Source organism: Amphiura filiformis, chromosome 1 (assembly GCF_039555335.1).
Source record: "Amphiura filiformis chromosome 1, Afil_fr2py, whole genome shotgun sequence".
Lineage (NCBI taxonomy): Eukaryota > Metazoa > Echinodermata > Ophiuroidea > Amphilepidida > Amphiuridae > Amphiura > Amphiura filiformis.
Window position 1 is genome coordinate 8,802,888 of NC_092628.1, and position 14,543 is coordinate 8,817,430.

The following is a 14,543-nucleotide window of genomic DNA, read 5'->3' on the forward strand; positions in this document are numbered from 1 at the left end:
CGATCCTGGCAGTTGATTCCTTCCCATCCATGAGGGCAGTCACATTGGTATCCATTGGCCTTATTCCGACATACTCCATTATTAAGACATGGGTTGCTTCGACATTCATTGATATCTAGAAATAATAATAGGGAAAATGTATGCTGTAAAAAAGTGACCGGAGTTTGGACTAACTACAGGTATAATCTACAGTTATTTCCATTTAACAATTATCATTTCCTTTCTCCAGTTGTCTGTTAACTGAAAGCTCGAAAGTTCTCAATTCAAAACATTGTTACCCCTAAGCACCTGAAGAAAAGGCAATCATGGTATTCTTGGCCACAATTGCATTTTTTTAGGTGCAATTGCGGGTTTTTTTCAACAATTTTGATTTCCTAGCATTTAAACGATAATCAAAGCATGACAGCTTTCTTGTGCAATTATTATGAAATCTGAATTTGTTTTGCACTAATGTTTTATATGCATGTTCTTTACCTGCTTATTTGTTATGTATTTAGGGGTGTACAAACAATGTAATGTACAATGTATAGGCCCTAAGGTATGTGTGATGGAAGTACATGTTTTTATTAGATAAATTAGGCAACTTAGGCCTGTATATGTTAAGGTGGTGTTTATTTTCAGGCCTTTTGAGCATCTCCTCATTCAAATGTGTATTTATCATATTTGTTGTATTTTTGAATGAAATCAATACAAGATTATGATTAATTGATTGATATACACTGAACATTCCAACAGTTCTGAATGAAATTATTCAATGTTCATTTTTTTACGATTAAAACAAGAAAGTTTGGCAGAGTTCACTATTTAACGCATGTTTAAAATCTTATGTGTATAGTGTATACTATCCTACTGTACTGAAATCCCAATCACTAACCTATTTGTTGTGTTTCATCAACCATAAAAACTATTTATAGTGACAATATATTAATGCTGTACATGACTGAATCTATTAATTTGCCATGTCAATATTTATACTTTATTGTGTCCTTCCTTTTTTCAGGTTTTGCTCTGGTAATTTCACCTGTAGTAAACCTTTTCCTATTCAAAACTTCTGAAGTAAAAATTGAAATTTGATCTCCCAAATTGCACTTTCCCTCTAATTCAACGTGACTCCACTTGAGGATAGCAACCCTGGTAATATGGCACTACACCGTAACTCAAAAGTCATCATTTTGAGGAAATCACATAATCGTCATACTGCTACTGTAATTTTTTTGTAATTTTGAGAATAAAGTACAAAACAAGGTTCAAGCATGCATCAGTTATGTAATCAACCTAATTATTTCTGATTATTCCCTTGTCTCATTATCATTTGTTCTTATGCAAAGATTGGTGAATAAATCTATTTAAATGCATATGCTTGAACCATGTTTTGTACTTTGTTCTTCAAGTACAATCAAATTACTTGGGCAATAATCGTAGCAAGGCTGATGATATAGCTTTGAAATTGAAGTTATCTGATTTGCTCTGATTTTCTTAGATACATTTTGGGTTGCCATAAAAATGGGCCGATAAGACTCTGATACACTTGTATATAGTTATTCAAGTTTAGCCAGGGAGTAGAGAGACCCGTCCATCCATCTTGTGGAAGGGCAATCTAAAAAGTAGGTGGGTGAAAAAAATCCTCAACCCATCTTATGGATGGGCACTTTTGGCTGAACAAGGCTGATAAAAATCCTAAATGAGATAATTAGTCAATTATCGTAGCAAGGCTGATGATATAGCTTTGAAATTGAAGTTCTCTGATTTGCTCTGTTTTTCTTAGTTCGATACATTTTTGAGTTACCATATAAATGGGCAGATAAGACTCTGATATAGGTATAATGTTAGAGAGTGGAGAGATCCATCCACCCATCTTTTGGATGGATAATCTTATAATTAGGTGGGTGGAAAAAGGCTGATAAAAATCCTAAATGAGATAAAACTAATGTATAGTGCAATATCTGCTAAAAAAGGTCAACAATTTTGTAAGATCTGAACAAAATGCCAAAGAAAAATAATTTTTCTTAATGTTTTTTACAAGCAGATGAAAACAAGCATTTTACCATGGATCAACCTCAACAGCTAGTTTTACCTGCACAAAAGTATTGAATTTTTTACATTTTAACCTATGGCAACTGATGTATGTATGGCATTTGAAGCACACATGTATGTATTTTACCATGACACTCACACAAAATTGGCCAAAATAAACAATTTTAACAAAATGTTTGTTTTTGGAAGAAACACAATGCACATGTGGCATACATGATTAGCCAAGAATGTAACAAGATCATAAATCATCTGTTCAGCGAAAAACGTTCACATGGTTTTCACAGGTCACAAATTATGAAGTAAAATAATTTGATCTGACAATATATTATTACTTGAGCCCCAATATGAATGTATCTGATAATGTATTGTGTATCTCTATTGTCATTAGCTTCATGGTTTTAGGAACACAGTGTGGGAACAGATCTCTTCCCGATCCCATGATGAACTTGGGTTCAATGGCTCTTGTCAAGTTTAACCTACATTAATCATGTTTATTTGTTAAATTTTGTAATAATTGTTCCCAACAAAAAAGCTTCCTGCATATTGAATTATTTCATTCATACCAATTTATCTTGGTTACAAAATGAGTTATCTTGGCAACGATCTGTGTGTGATCTTATCTCATTCAAATTTAAGTTAAAGGATTGTTGCAAAACAAACTTGGTAAATTTTGAAATAAAGGAATCCAAACATGGATACAGGTATTGTCAGAGCTGGTGTTATTTATTATGGAAGTTAATAAACTCAACCCAGAAAGTATCGAAACGATTATAGATGGTCAGATATATCGGGAACTGAAATATATAGCAAAAACTTAATTTATGTATATAAAGCGCATCTTTCTCCTGCGCATTTTGATACCTCTTTTGTTGCTCTACGATACCATTTGGTCGAGTTATGGGGGCTTGCGTGGCTTCAAGTCGAATTTTGAAAGTTGCACTTAGCTCCTATTCAAGCCAAATGTGTTGTACTGTGACCAAGGAAAGATAAGACATCTTGTTCAGAGCATGCGGCGACGAATCCAGGCAGTGATAGACAGTGATGGTGGGCACACAAAGTATTGAGATGTCAGCAGAAAGAGTTCATGAGATAAGTCAGAGATAAGTCTTGATTTTTGTGTGTGTGTGTACACAACGAACATCACGTTACCACAATTTGACCACATTTTGGCAAAAATTCATTTTTAAATTAATTGAGAAAATTGTAATTCACTTCACATGTAGCATTTAGTGTTGAATACTATCTTACCGATTTCACATATAGCGCCACTGTAACCTGCTGGACATACACAGAAGAACTCGCCTAAAATCAAAGCAGTATCCTCCATCCACACATGTGTGGAGGTGGGTGGGGATTGTGTATGTAGAATGTGGGATGTGTAGGGGACAGGTGTGTGCAAATCTTACCTATTTCACATATAGCGCCACTGTAACCGGCTGGACATACACAGAAGAACTCGCCAAAGAAATCAAAGCAGTATCCTCCATCCACACATGTGTGGGGGTGGGTGGGGATTGTGTATATGTGACCCCTCGGCACAACTGAGCCCTGAAGTCGCCAATCATCATTTTTGAGATATTCAACCAAAATATTCTGCTTGAAATTAGCTTTAAAATGATGTATATCATGTCTATAGTACTTGACATTTAAGTAGTGAAAAATCAATAAAACAGTCAATAAATCCTTTGTTTCCTAATGTTTATTGTTAAGTTCGATGGAGCATATCTCAATAGTGGCACTGGCGACATCCGGGCTCAGTTGTGCCGAGGGGTCACATATGTGTGTGGGATGGGGGATGTGTAGCGGTGTGTGTTTAATACTAAATCTTACCTATTTCACATACAGCACCACTGTAACCTACTGGACATACACAGAAGAACTCGCCAAAGAAATCAAAGCAGTATCCTCCATCCACACATGTGTGGAGGTGGGTGGGGATTGTGTATATGTGTGTGGGATGGGGGATGTGTAGCGGTGTGTGTTTAATACTAAATCTTACCTATTTCACATATAGCACCACTGTAACCTGCTGGACATACACAGAAAAACTCGCCAAAGAAATCAAAGCAGTATCCTCCATCCACACATGTGTGGAGGTGGGTGGGGATTGTGTATATGTGTGTGGGATGGGGGATGTGTAGCGGTGTGTGTTTAATACTAAATCTTACCTATTTCACATATAGCGCCACTGTAACCTGCTGGACATACACAGAAGAACTCGCCAAAGAAATCAAAGCAATATCCTCCATCCACACGTGTGTGGGGTGGGTGGGGATTGTGTATGGGATGGGGGATGTGTAGCGGCGTGTATTTAATACTAAATCTTACCTATTTCACATACAGCGCCACTGAAACCGGCTGGACATACACAGAAGAACTCGCCAAAGAAATCAAAGCAATATCCTCCATTCTCACATGGGTTAGAATTACAGTCTACAGCATCTGAAATTCAATTCAAAATCATATGTTTAATAGAATAGGTCTACAAAAAGTAAGCCATAATAATAAGCTCCAGGTCTTTGATGTCAGAAGGCATTTTGTGTACAGAAAGTTCAGGGCCCTTTCCCATTTCGAGGTCTGATTATTTTGATGATGATGTTGGTGATAATATATACAAAGCAATCCTTATCATCATCATAATTTTTCAGACAAAGTGGTTATTTTGATACTTATTTGGACCCAGTCACCCCAGACTTTCACGGTTTTGACCTTTATCGCATGAGCTTAGATACAAAGAATAATGCTCATGTGTATCATTGTACAAAGGAGGTCAAAGTAGGGTACGAGTTAGATAAGTAAACTTCAAACTTAATGTAGGGGTTAGGGTTAGATAATCAATACTTACTCAAAACCATATTACTCTGTACCACCATAGAATATGAAAACTATTTAAAAAAGGTCTACATAGATGATCAATTAAGTATGGCAATTGGTGGATGGCTGTAGATGTATCTGCCATTCCAATGGCACCCTTATCCAGGTTAAACTATGGTCTTTAATAGAAGCTCTATTTAGCCCCATATCACTTCATGTAGAGGGCACAGAAAAAAGAATTATAATGGATATTATGGAGTAAATATTATTATATATTATATGGAGTGGTGAGAATGCGGGCCAACATTTCCTCATTCGCAATGTTACGGTGCAAGTAACTTTTTTTAGATGCTTGAATTAGGTAAATGTTGACAACATCTCCTCTCAATGGTAAAATGAATACAAAGGTTTATTGTATAACTATAAGGCCAAAAAAAAATTGTTGTGTTGCCCTCAAGTGGGAAAATGGGAAATTTGGGTAGGACGGTGGGCTTTTTTTTTTTTTTTTTTTTTTTTCTTCTAAACCTTCAGTTTTTAAAAATCCCTCAAATATTAAATAATGCTTCTTCAATTAGGGACATTTGTCAATTTTGACTTCTGGATACCTGTTAAGGGATCCAAAATGAGCGTTTATTGCGTTTCGACAGTATTTTTTGTGGGACATGAGAGCACCTCAGACCTATCGAATTGCATTTTGAATACTGAAGCATGTCTTTCTGATATCAAATAATTTTCATTTTTAAAAATCACAATATAATACAAATTTTATGACAAATTATAAAAATTTGATATTTTTCAAATTTTGATATATAACAGTCCTCGAAGTAAATTATATAAATCTAATGATATATTCTTAAAGTGTATGTAGCAGGGAGGAAAAGCCGACGGTCAATTGAAAATTTTGACCTTTCATATTGAAGATATGGATTTTTTTCCCAAAAGACCTAATTTTTTGGGTGTTTTGGGAAAAAAAAATCCATATCTTCAATACGAGAGGTCACAATTTTCAATTGATCGTCGGCTTTTCATCCCACCTACATACACTTTAAGTATAAATCATCAGATTTATAAAGTTTACTTCAAGTACTGTTAAATATCAAAAATATCAATTTTTAATGATTTGCCATAAAATGTGTATTAAATTGCTAATTTCAAAAATCAAAATTATTTGATATCAGAATGACATTCTCCATATTCAGAATGCAATTCGATATGTCTGATGTGCTCTAATGTTCCAAAATAAATACTGTCCAAACGTTCATACCCCAGCCCTTAAACATCAATTAAAGACTAGTCTTTCAATAAAATATTAATTTTAAGTGAAAAACATTGAGTTTTTGAACAAATCTGTAAAAATCATCATTCAAAAAAAAAAAAAAAAAATTGCACCCCTGATTTTTCAGGATTTAGGGTCGGACAGTTGAGGGCAACACAACAATTTTTTTTTTTGGCCTAATGGTTATAATTATTAGTTTCTCTTGCTGAACCATGCTGCGTTCAATACTATTACACAGGCTTTCTAAGTTTGAGTAAAACTAAAAGGTTTTGTGAAATGTCTTAACAAGTGGCACAGCAAAAAAGGAAAAGTTAGCTGTTATATAATGAGCCTATTTGTTCACGATATAGCCATTAACAATATAGAAGTTTTGAAATTTTAGCATATTTGGTTAAATTTAACAGGAATCTGTCATGAGCACTCCTGCAGCAAAGGTTACATTAATTAGCATTATATGTTATACCACATCAGCAGTACTTTTTGCGGTGGGCAAATTTGTCACACTTTAATAGTTTTATACATGTAATCTGCTAGTAGTTACTGACAGTTTTGTACTATAGACATAGACCCAGTCCACTATATAGTATTGTCATGTTGTGATTTCTCGATTATGACTCGATTATAAAGAAATGAAGGATGAGAGTGCGTTTACATGGTCAGCACCTCGCCATCATGTCGTAATCACTTCTGGTTATACAAATGCCAAGGCAATTACGAAGTCCATTGAGTAAACATGATACAATGACAAAAATGCATACACACAGGTAGTTTTAAATCGGCAATTACGACAAGATCATATGCTACGAACTGGCTCATTGCTGGAAATGTAATCATTCGCAAATGATAACATGATTATAGCACATACATGCTGCTGACATTGATCGGACATACAATACTAATTTCGGAATGCGGTTGTTACACGATCATAATCGATGGGGAAAACACACTTGTGTGGACAGAGTCATAAATAGAGAACTGATTCTTACATACATGCTTAGTTTTCAAGAATCATGAAAAAAATCATTTATGTTACGTGCAAAAGTACTTTTAACCGAAGCAGGCACCTTATTTCCCATGCTGCCTGTATTACACACTACAATAACCATTTAATGCAGATATCTTAATCAAAATAACTAATGAATGAAAGGTGATATGGTGAGTAATGATTTGGAAAGAAGTTGGTCATGAACACAGATGACCTTTTGGATAGCAAAATGGATAGCAGAGATCTATTTAAAAGCAAAGTTATTTTGTGAGTAATTAAGTTTATCAATTCTATAAAATACTCTACAGTTAGATACATGCTATATTTATATCAATCTATTAGTTACATTGCAGTCCCATTTATATGGAGCAATAACATTTGTGAATATTAACTTAACACAAAGCAGTAACATTGAATGCAAATTTGTGAAAAATGTTGCCACCAAAAAAAAAAAATTTTTACATTTGGTGGGAAAGGGATACCATCCATGAAATCATACGAGTCGAGACAATAGAAATAACTTCATTTTATGGCACCTGGGTCTAAATCAGACATTTTTAGTTCAACTATGTGATATGCCATTTTCAAATCAATATAAATCAGAAAGCATTACTATACATTAAAAGTGAAGCTCTAATGCGGTTAGGTTCAGGTGCCTGCTTTTAATTTTACTGACAGACCCCCAACAAGAGACAGCAGCAGCATCTCAGAAGCTCCATGGTTTAATGACCATGATATTGACAGCATATTACTATACAAGTTTTCCAGTGATTAAAGAAATACCTATGGTAAAAGTAAGGTAATGTGGCATATCATCTGCTTTGCTCTCTTACTTTTCCGAGTTTAATTTATAGATTTTTTACATTTTTCTCACAATTACAGGCCAATGTTAGTGAGCACATTTGCCTTTTGTCCCGATTTCACCATTTGTCAAAGTGCAACTTTTGTTTTTTCTTGACACCAATTATTGTCAACATCAAAAATTCAAGCTATCAAAACATGCATTTTGTTGTTATTGGTACTGTGAAAAACTAGACCTGATATCTCACACACAGTCACGTTCACTCATCAAATTGGGCAGCAAATGGCTGTGAATTCAAGGTCACTCATGATATTAAAACAAAAGTTGCAAAAAGTATTGATACTGTGGCAAAAACATGAAAAGTATAATAAAGTGATTGGTAGCTGGGGTCATTGTCCTATGACTAGGCTGTTGTATTATTAGGCATGGTGCATAATACGCACACATGATTGCAGTATGCGCAAACTGAAATTGCAAACTAGTCTGTTTGATTCATTGTAGAATAAATAAAGAAGTGAAGCAAACTGGCACTACAATATGTAATAAAGGAGAGGAAAAAAATCAGAACCGTTCTGAATCGAACGAGCGCACACTCTTGATTACATGTCATTGAATTCACCAACATGCCACAACAGCTCATAACGGATCTGCCGGAGAATTAAACATCTAATGATTTGAAAATCTTGAAAATGTCTCACGGCCAAGAATTTTAGAATATGCGGGAATTCTGGAACTTCATTATGTCCTAAATAAACAATTTTTAGTTTTTAGTGAGCAAAATAATATTAAACTGACCAAGAATGAGAATAAATAACGTAATTGTTGTTTTACTGTCCTTTATCGTGTCATAATGATTGGCAGGTCCATTATTTTATTGTAGTTATCCACTACTCAAAAAATATCCTCCATGACAGCTAGGATAGAGGAAAGTAAAAATTACAATTCTTCGTTTATTCTCCAAATCTTGTTCCCAGTTAGTCGGAAAATGTGTTAATTTGCAATTTGATGAAGCTTGCTACCATCCTACATCTCCTTCATCCACCAATTAATGTTGGAAAAATATTATTATTTGACTTTTAAAGAACTGCTTAAACTCAACTTATGCATAGAGACCTTCAAGCAAGTAAAATTCTCAATTGTACTTACAGTAAATAAACAACTTAAAACTAAAATGGAAGTATGCAAACTGTCTCAAGAATTTTCTTTAAATCTCTTCAGTCTTATAAGTGGAATACAAAATTCAGATCACAGTACAATTTCAAACAGTCACCACAAAAATGATAATATATATATGGCTCAAAATAAGCTAAGGTGTCATAAAAGTGTAACACACAATTATTTTTCCAGCTCTTTTCTTTTGGTCTCCAACCAGGTTTAAATTATAGTATGCACATATATCGTTCATAATACACTAAAAGAAAGATAAGTTATAGACCATTTACTTCACAAATTTAATTTTCTAGCCCTTGCGTGACGTTATATTTGACAGACACAATTTTGATGATTTTCTGCAATCAAATAAAATTTATAAAGTATTACATAAGGTATTTTGTGGTTATTTAGGTGTAGGACCTACAGCAACTGATTGTGGAAAAAAATGTGTCCAAATATTACAATAAGGAGGATAAATTGTTATAAATAAAATATGTGTGTCTGTCAAGCCATAACATACATAAGATGTCTGTCAAATGTAACATACAGAATAATAATTTGGCAAAAACAGTAGTTCAAGATGGGAAATTGAATAAAGATCACATGCAGTTTATAAATCACATGTTTTAAAACACTTTTATAAACTCTAAACTATCATCATAATGTGAACATCAAGTGATTTTTAATTTTTTAAAACAAATTGCGTATGTTATTTTTGACAGACACATACAAATCTTATGTATGTTACTTGCGTACAAATGTTTGACAGACAACACTTAACATTGGATTGTGTCATCAAAAAATCTTCTCCTCACAAAGTGATAGTGCCACAAAGCTAGGTGGAGCTAAATGCTATGTCATGTAGCATAATTAGCTGTATCACCCTAGTTTAGCAGGAATTACAGCACCGTCTTGCGTATGTTACTATTTGACAGACATTTCAAGAAAAATTTTAAAATTGTTATATGTTCAAAAAGATGGCAGCCACTTACAAATTGATTATAATATGGAGAAATGAAGTTATTTACAATAGATTTACCCTTTAGTTTATGCTTCAAGTCTTTGTTTATAAAAAACTGAGGGACTTCAAAATCAATCAAAAGTTTGACAGACAATAGTAACATCATAAAGGCAAACTTTTAAATCCTTTTCTTGATCTGTTAACTTATAATTCATAATGCCTCTTTCTGTTTTTTTGATTGGTATACTGCACCATTTTGGGAAACAGGTCACATGAATTTCTATAAGGATCAATAAAAAAAATTAAAAGCTGTTGAAAAAAGGCGTCTCTTGGCATGTTACAAACAAAAGTGTAAAAATAGGCATTTTTACAGCTATTTTTATTTTTTTATTATTTAGAGTGAAAGGATTTTACTTAAATTGTGTATGCTATGTCTTTACTACCTAAACTTGCCACTAAACTAGCAAATATTCCATTTCTATAATTATTATTTTAAAAAAAAGATGTCAAAATATATGGCTATAATATGACACCTTAGCATATTTTGAGCCATATGCACATGCCATAGATGTTGATTCATTTTGGAATGGCATAATCTTATTTATATGACATAGAAAATCACACCAAATGTAATTCAATTGTCAATTTCCTGATCACTGATGTTGTTTTTCGTAAGTATGGTATCATACTGGTAGCTAACACAATTCTCCACATATTCATATCAATTTTATTATTTGTAATTTAATTGTCCTTTAAGTTAAAGACCCCTTAAACAATACGTAGACCTCAAGTTAAGAATCACTTATTTTTCCAGCTTGCAAATGTACAATCATACTATTATTATGTAATTAACCCGAGTACTGGTAGTGGTAGTAATAAGTTACTTCTTTCACCACTACCACTACAGCGGTTAAACATCCCATCCATACTGCAACCAGCAGCACTTGACTCGACTATGTGTTCTGCAACACCACAATGGATTATTCCTTCATGTAATTTCACATGCAATTAGAGTTAGGGTTAGAATTAGGATTAGGATTAAGGTTAGTGTTAGGAGCTGTTAGGGTTACATGTAGTGTTAGGATTAGGGTTAGGATTAGGATTAACTCACACAAAATAATTACATGAAGGATCCGCCCTACAATGTATGTATTATCTATCATCTAGGATTATTGTTCCAAACTTCTCCCTTTCCATCAACTGTACATCTACAGCATTTCTGCTAAATAATTTATTTCATATATGTAATTATGGCAGAAGAAAGTTAACTGATTATAAGGCCAGAGCTAGGCACTTGATGGCTTTGGAAAAAAAGGGCTATTTCAGCTGAAATCAATACACACCACACCGTATGGAGACAGGGAGTGCAAATTTCAAATGGGGTTACCTGAATGGGTGAGTCCATTTGAAATTCACACTCCCTATGTGGGAGATTGAGGTCATGTCTGTTTGGATGTATGGATTTCATCTGCAAGAGCCCAATGTAGGAAATGGTTGAACAAACTGGTATAAAAGTTAAAAGCATTTCAATGCTTGAACGAACCAATGTGTGTCAGGTTGCTAATAAAACCCACTTGAGAACACACAACTGTTGGTCATTTCTAAAACTATACTTGATTGCTTTTGCAAATCAGCAAATCACACGCATCAGTGTAAACTCACCATTTTATTTGCAAACTGAGCATGTGTGTGATTCATTGTTTTGCAAAAGTGACTTGGTATAGACTGATGCTCTCAGATGGTCAACATTCATTAACAAGCATTAGGGATGAAATCAAAACTCAACTGCCGGTTGACCGCCGGTTGAACCGGGTTCTATTGTTTAGAACAATAGAAACCTGCTCCAATCGGACGGAACCGCCGGTCAAGTTTTGATTTCATCCCTTACACACATAACTTGCGCAGTGGTGACAACATAGGTGCAAAGTGTTCAGTCTACCACTACTCAGCCAAACATGGCAGAGTAAGGCCTGGATGTTCGTTCCATTGACAGTATGTTAAAATGTTCCCTCTCCCAGCAGAGAGACACTACAAACAGCAAGCAACTATTGAACTAGTAGGGACCGTGAGAATCGGACCCTGGTAAGCGTGTGTGAGACTTACTTTCACAATGGATTCCTTTGAAGGACAAAGGGCACTCACATACATAAGTGTCACCATTGGGTATACATGTACCTCCATTGAGACATTGTGTAGGATCACATATATTATCTGTGTCTGTAAAAAAAGAGTGCAAAGTGAAGAGTGCATGAAACAATAACACGCAAACAAAGTGAATACAACACTTGGTGAAACATTTACATAGGCCGGCTACTAGAAATATTTGATTTGAGGCCACCTTGATTTTCCAAAAAATGCAAAAATATGCAAATTCTCGACAAACAATGCTAAATCTTAAAAATTTTTGTTTTTGCGATATGGAGAGAGTCCTTGGACCTAACACCAAGTGAAAAAAATCACAAAAAAATTATAATTTTGTATCCAAAAGGGGCAGATTTGTAACTTGTGTTCACTGCATATAATCTATTGAAGATCTAAAAATGCATTGTTTTGTACACAAGTCTATATCTTTAATAGATATTGAAGTTACAAATATGCCCCATGGATACAAAATTGTAATTTTTGGGTAATATTTTCAAATTTTTTAAAATCAACCACGAATGATTGCAGTACTCCGCTCTAGGTCAAGGGACTCTCCAAGTCCACGAAAAAATAAATAAATAAAAAAATGCAAAAAATGATTTTTTTTTTTTATTTTTTTTTATGGGAAGTGAAACACCAGCTTCAGTAAGATCACGGGTTGTACATAACATGTACATGTATGCTTAGGATTAGCATCTTCTTTTAACTTTGAGCAAGGTTAATTGCCAAAATATTTCAGCCTGAATCACGGGTCAAAAGTTGCCCAATTTTTCTCCTAGCCATTGGTTCCTATGGGACAGGTAACTACCGAATGTCACGGGAGCCAATGTTGAAACATTGCCCAATTTTTTTCTTTACCATTGGTTACCAATTGGGCTACAAATTCACAGGATTGGCAACACTTGGGGAACACAAATGATGGATAACACTTCAAACTTTTACATGTGTGCACACAATGGTGTGAATCAACAAAAATAACAACACTGATCACTGAAAGTTATTAGTTCTCTGGGTTGATATGATGAACAAATTTTAATCTTTCCAAAGAGTACCTGTATTGGCCAATTATACCGAGTACCTCATCCCCCCTCCTCCATATCATGAAACAACATCTGCAGCATTGTTCACAATTTGGATGTGAATCATCACCAAATTGATTCACGCCATGATTTGCGCTGGATGACAGATACGCAAATCAGAATTGGTGTGCGTCAAAAACATTTTTCAGTGCACAAGTTTTTTTTCCTTCTGGGTACGAATTTTGTCTTACACTTTTACAGTGCAGCTTATTTCTTGCGGGTTAGAAATTTCATAAATAGGACACAATTAATATGCAAAACTCATGCATGGATCTATTTATCAAATTTCTAACTTGCAAGAAAAGAAACTGCTGCATACAAGAAACAATTCTATCCAGAAGGGAAAAAAATTGTGCGCTCAAATTAATTTTTTTGTTATTTTCAGAATTTCGAAATTTGTTCAGAATTTCGAAACGTTTCAAAATTCTGTGAAAGGTTCCTCCTGTATTTTATTAGCATTAAAAATAGCCAATTTTGGGGACATTTTCAGAATAGTTACATTGAAGTGCACATTCTGATCTGAGGCATTACATGCCCCACTATCCCGTTGTATGGATTTTTAAATTACACTAATAGTTTACTAGTTGAAATGTTTATCATTATTTAACTTATGTGTAATTGTCATTACTTTGGGTTGGTTGGTCTGCTGCAAAAATTATCTAGTATTATGATTTATATATACCGGTACTGAGAAATAAATTGTTCCTCTTTATCTAAAATCATAATTATGACCTTTCTTTAATTTGGTCCGAAGGAGGGGGAATAACTCACATAAGGTATAAGTGGATGTAATTCAAGTACCTCTCCCGAATTCACTAAGTATTTACACTCCAATATATTTTCATTGTCAACTTGTGACTATTCAGTATCAAAATATCTTGCATGGTATTACCGGCCATGTAGTATTATTACCGTACTGACGCGAGTATAGTCCCACCTTCGAGTAAAGTCCCACCCCCAAACTTTCGGAAAATTTCAGAAATTAAAAAAAAAAAAAAAAAAAAAAATTTTAAGTTATTTATTTTTTCGGCTTTGGAGTGTCCCAGGACCTAGACCTAAATGCTAGGATCATTCATGGTTGACCTAAAAAAAAATAAAAAAAAAAAAATTCAAGATGTTTTGTTATTTTTAATATGAAAATTGATAATTTGTATTCATGTCATACTCTATTATTAATGATTTCAAAATGGATTCAAATTCAATTTTTCGAAATTCGAGTATAGTCCCACCCCCCAATTTTGAAAAATGTTCACCCAAAAACGGGGTGGGACTATACTCGGGTCAGTACGGTACTATTA

At 34.2% G+C, this 14,543-nt stretch overlaps 1 protein-coding gene across 1 annotated transcript in view; it reads right to left on the reverse strand.

The window, feature by feature from the left end:
- LOC140155282 (uncharacterized) overlaps positions 1–14,543 on the reverse strand; it is a 142,774-nt gene that overhangs the window by 100,814 nt on the left and 27,417 nt on the right. The window contains exons 2-3 of the mRNA XM_072178053.1: positions 4,363–4,476; positions 2–115 (exon numbers count right to left, since the gene is read on the reverse strand). Coding sequence (XP_072034154.1) covers positions 2–115; positions 4,363–4,476 — 228 coding nt within the window. The remainder of the gene's footprint in view (position 1; positions 116–4,362; positions 4,477–14,543) is intronic.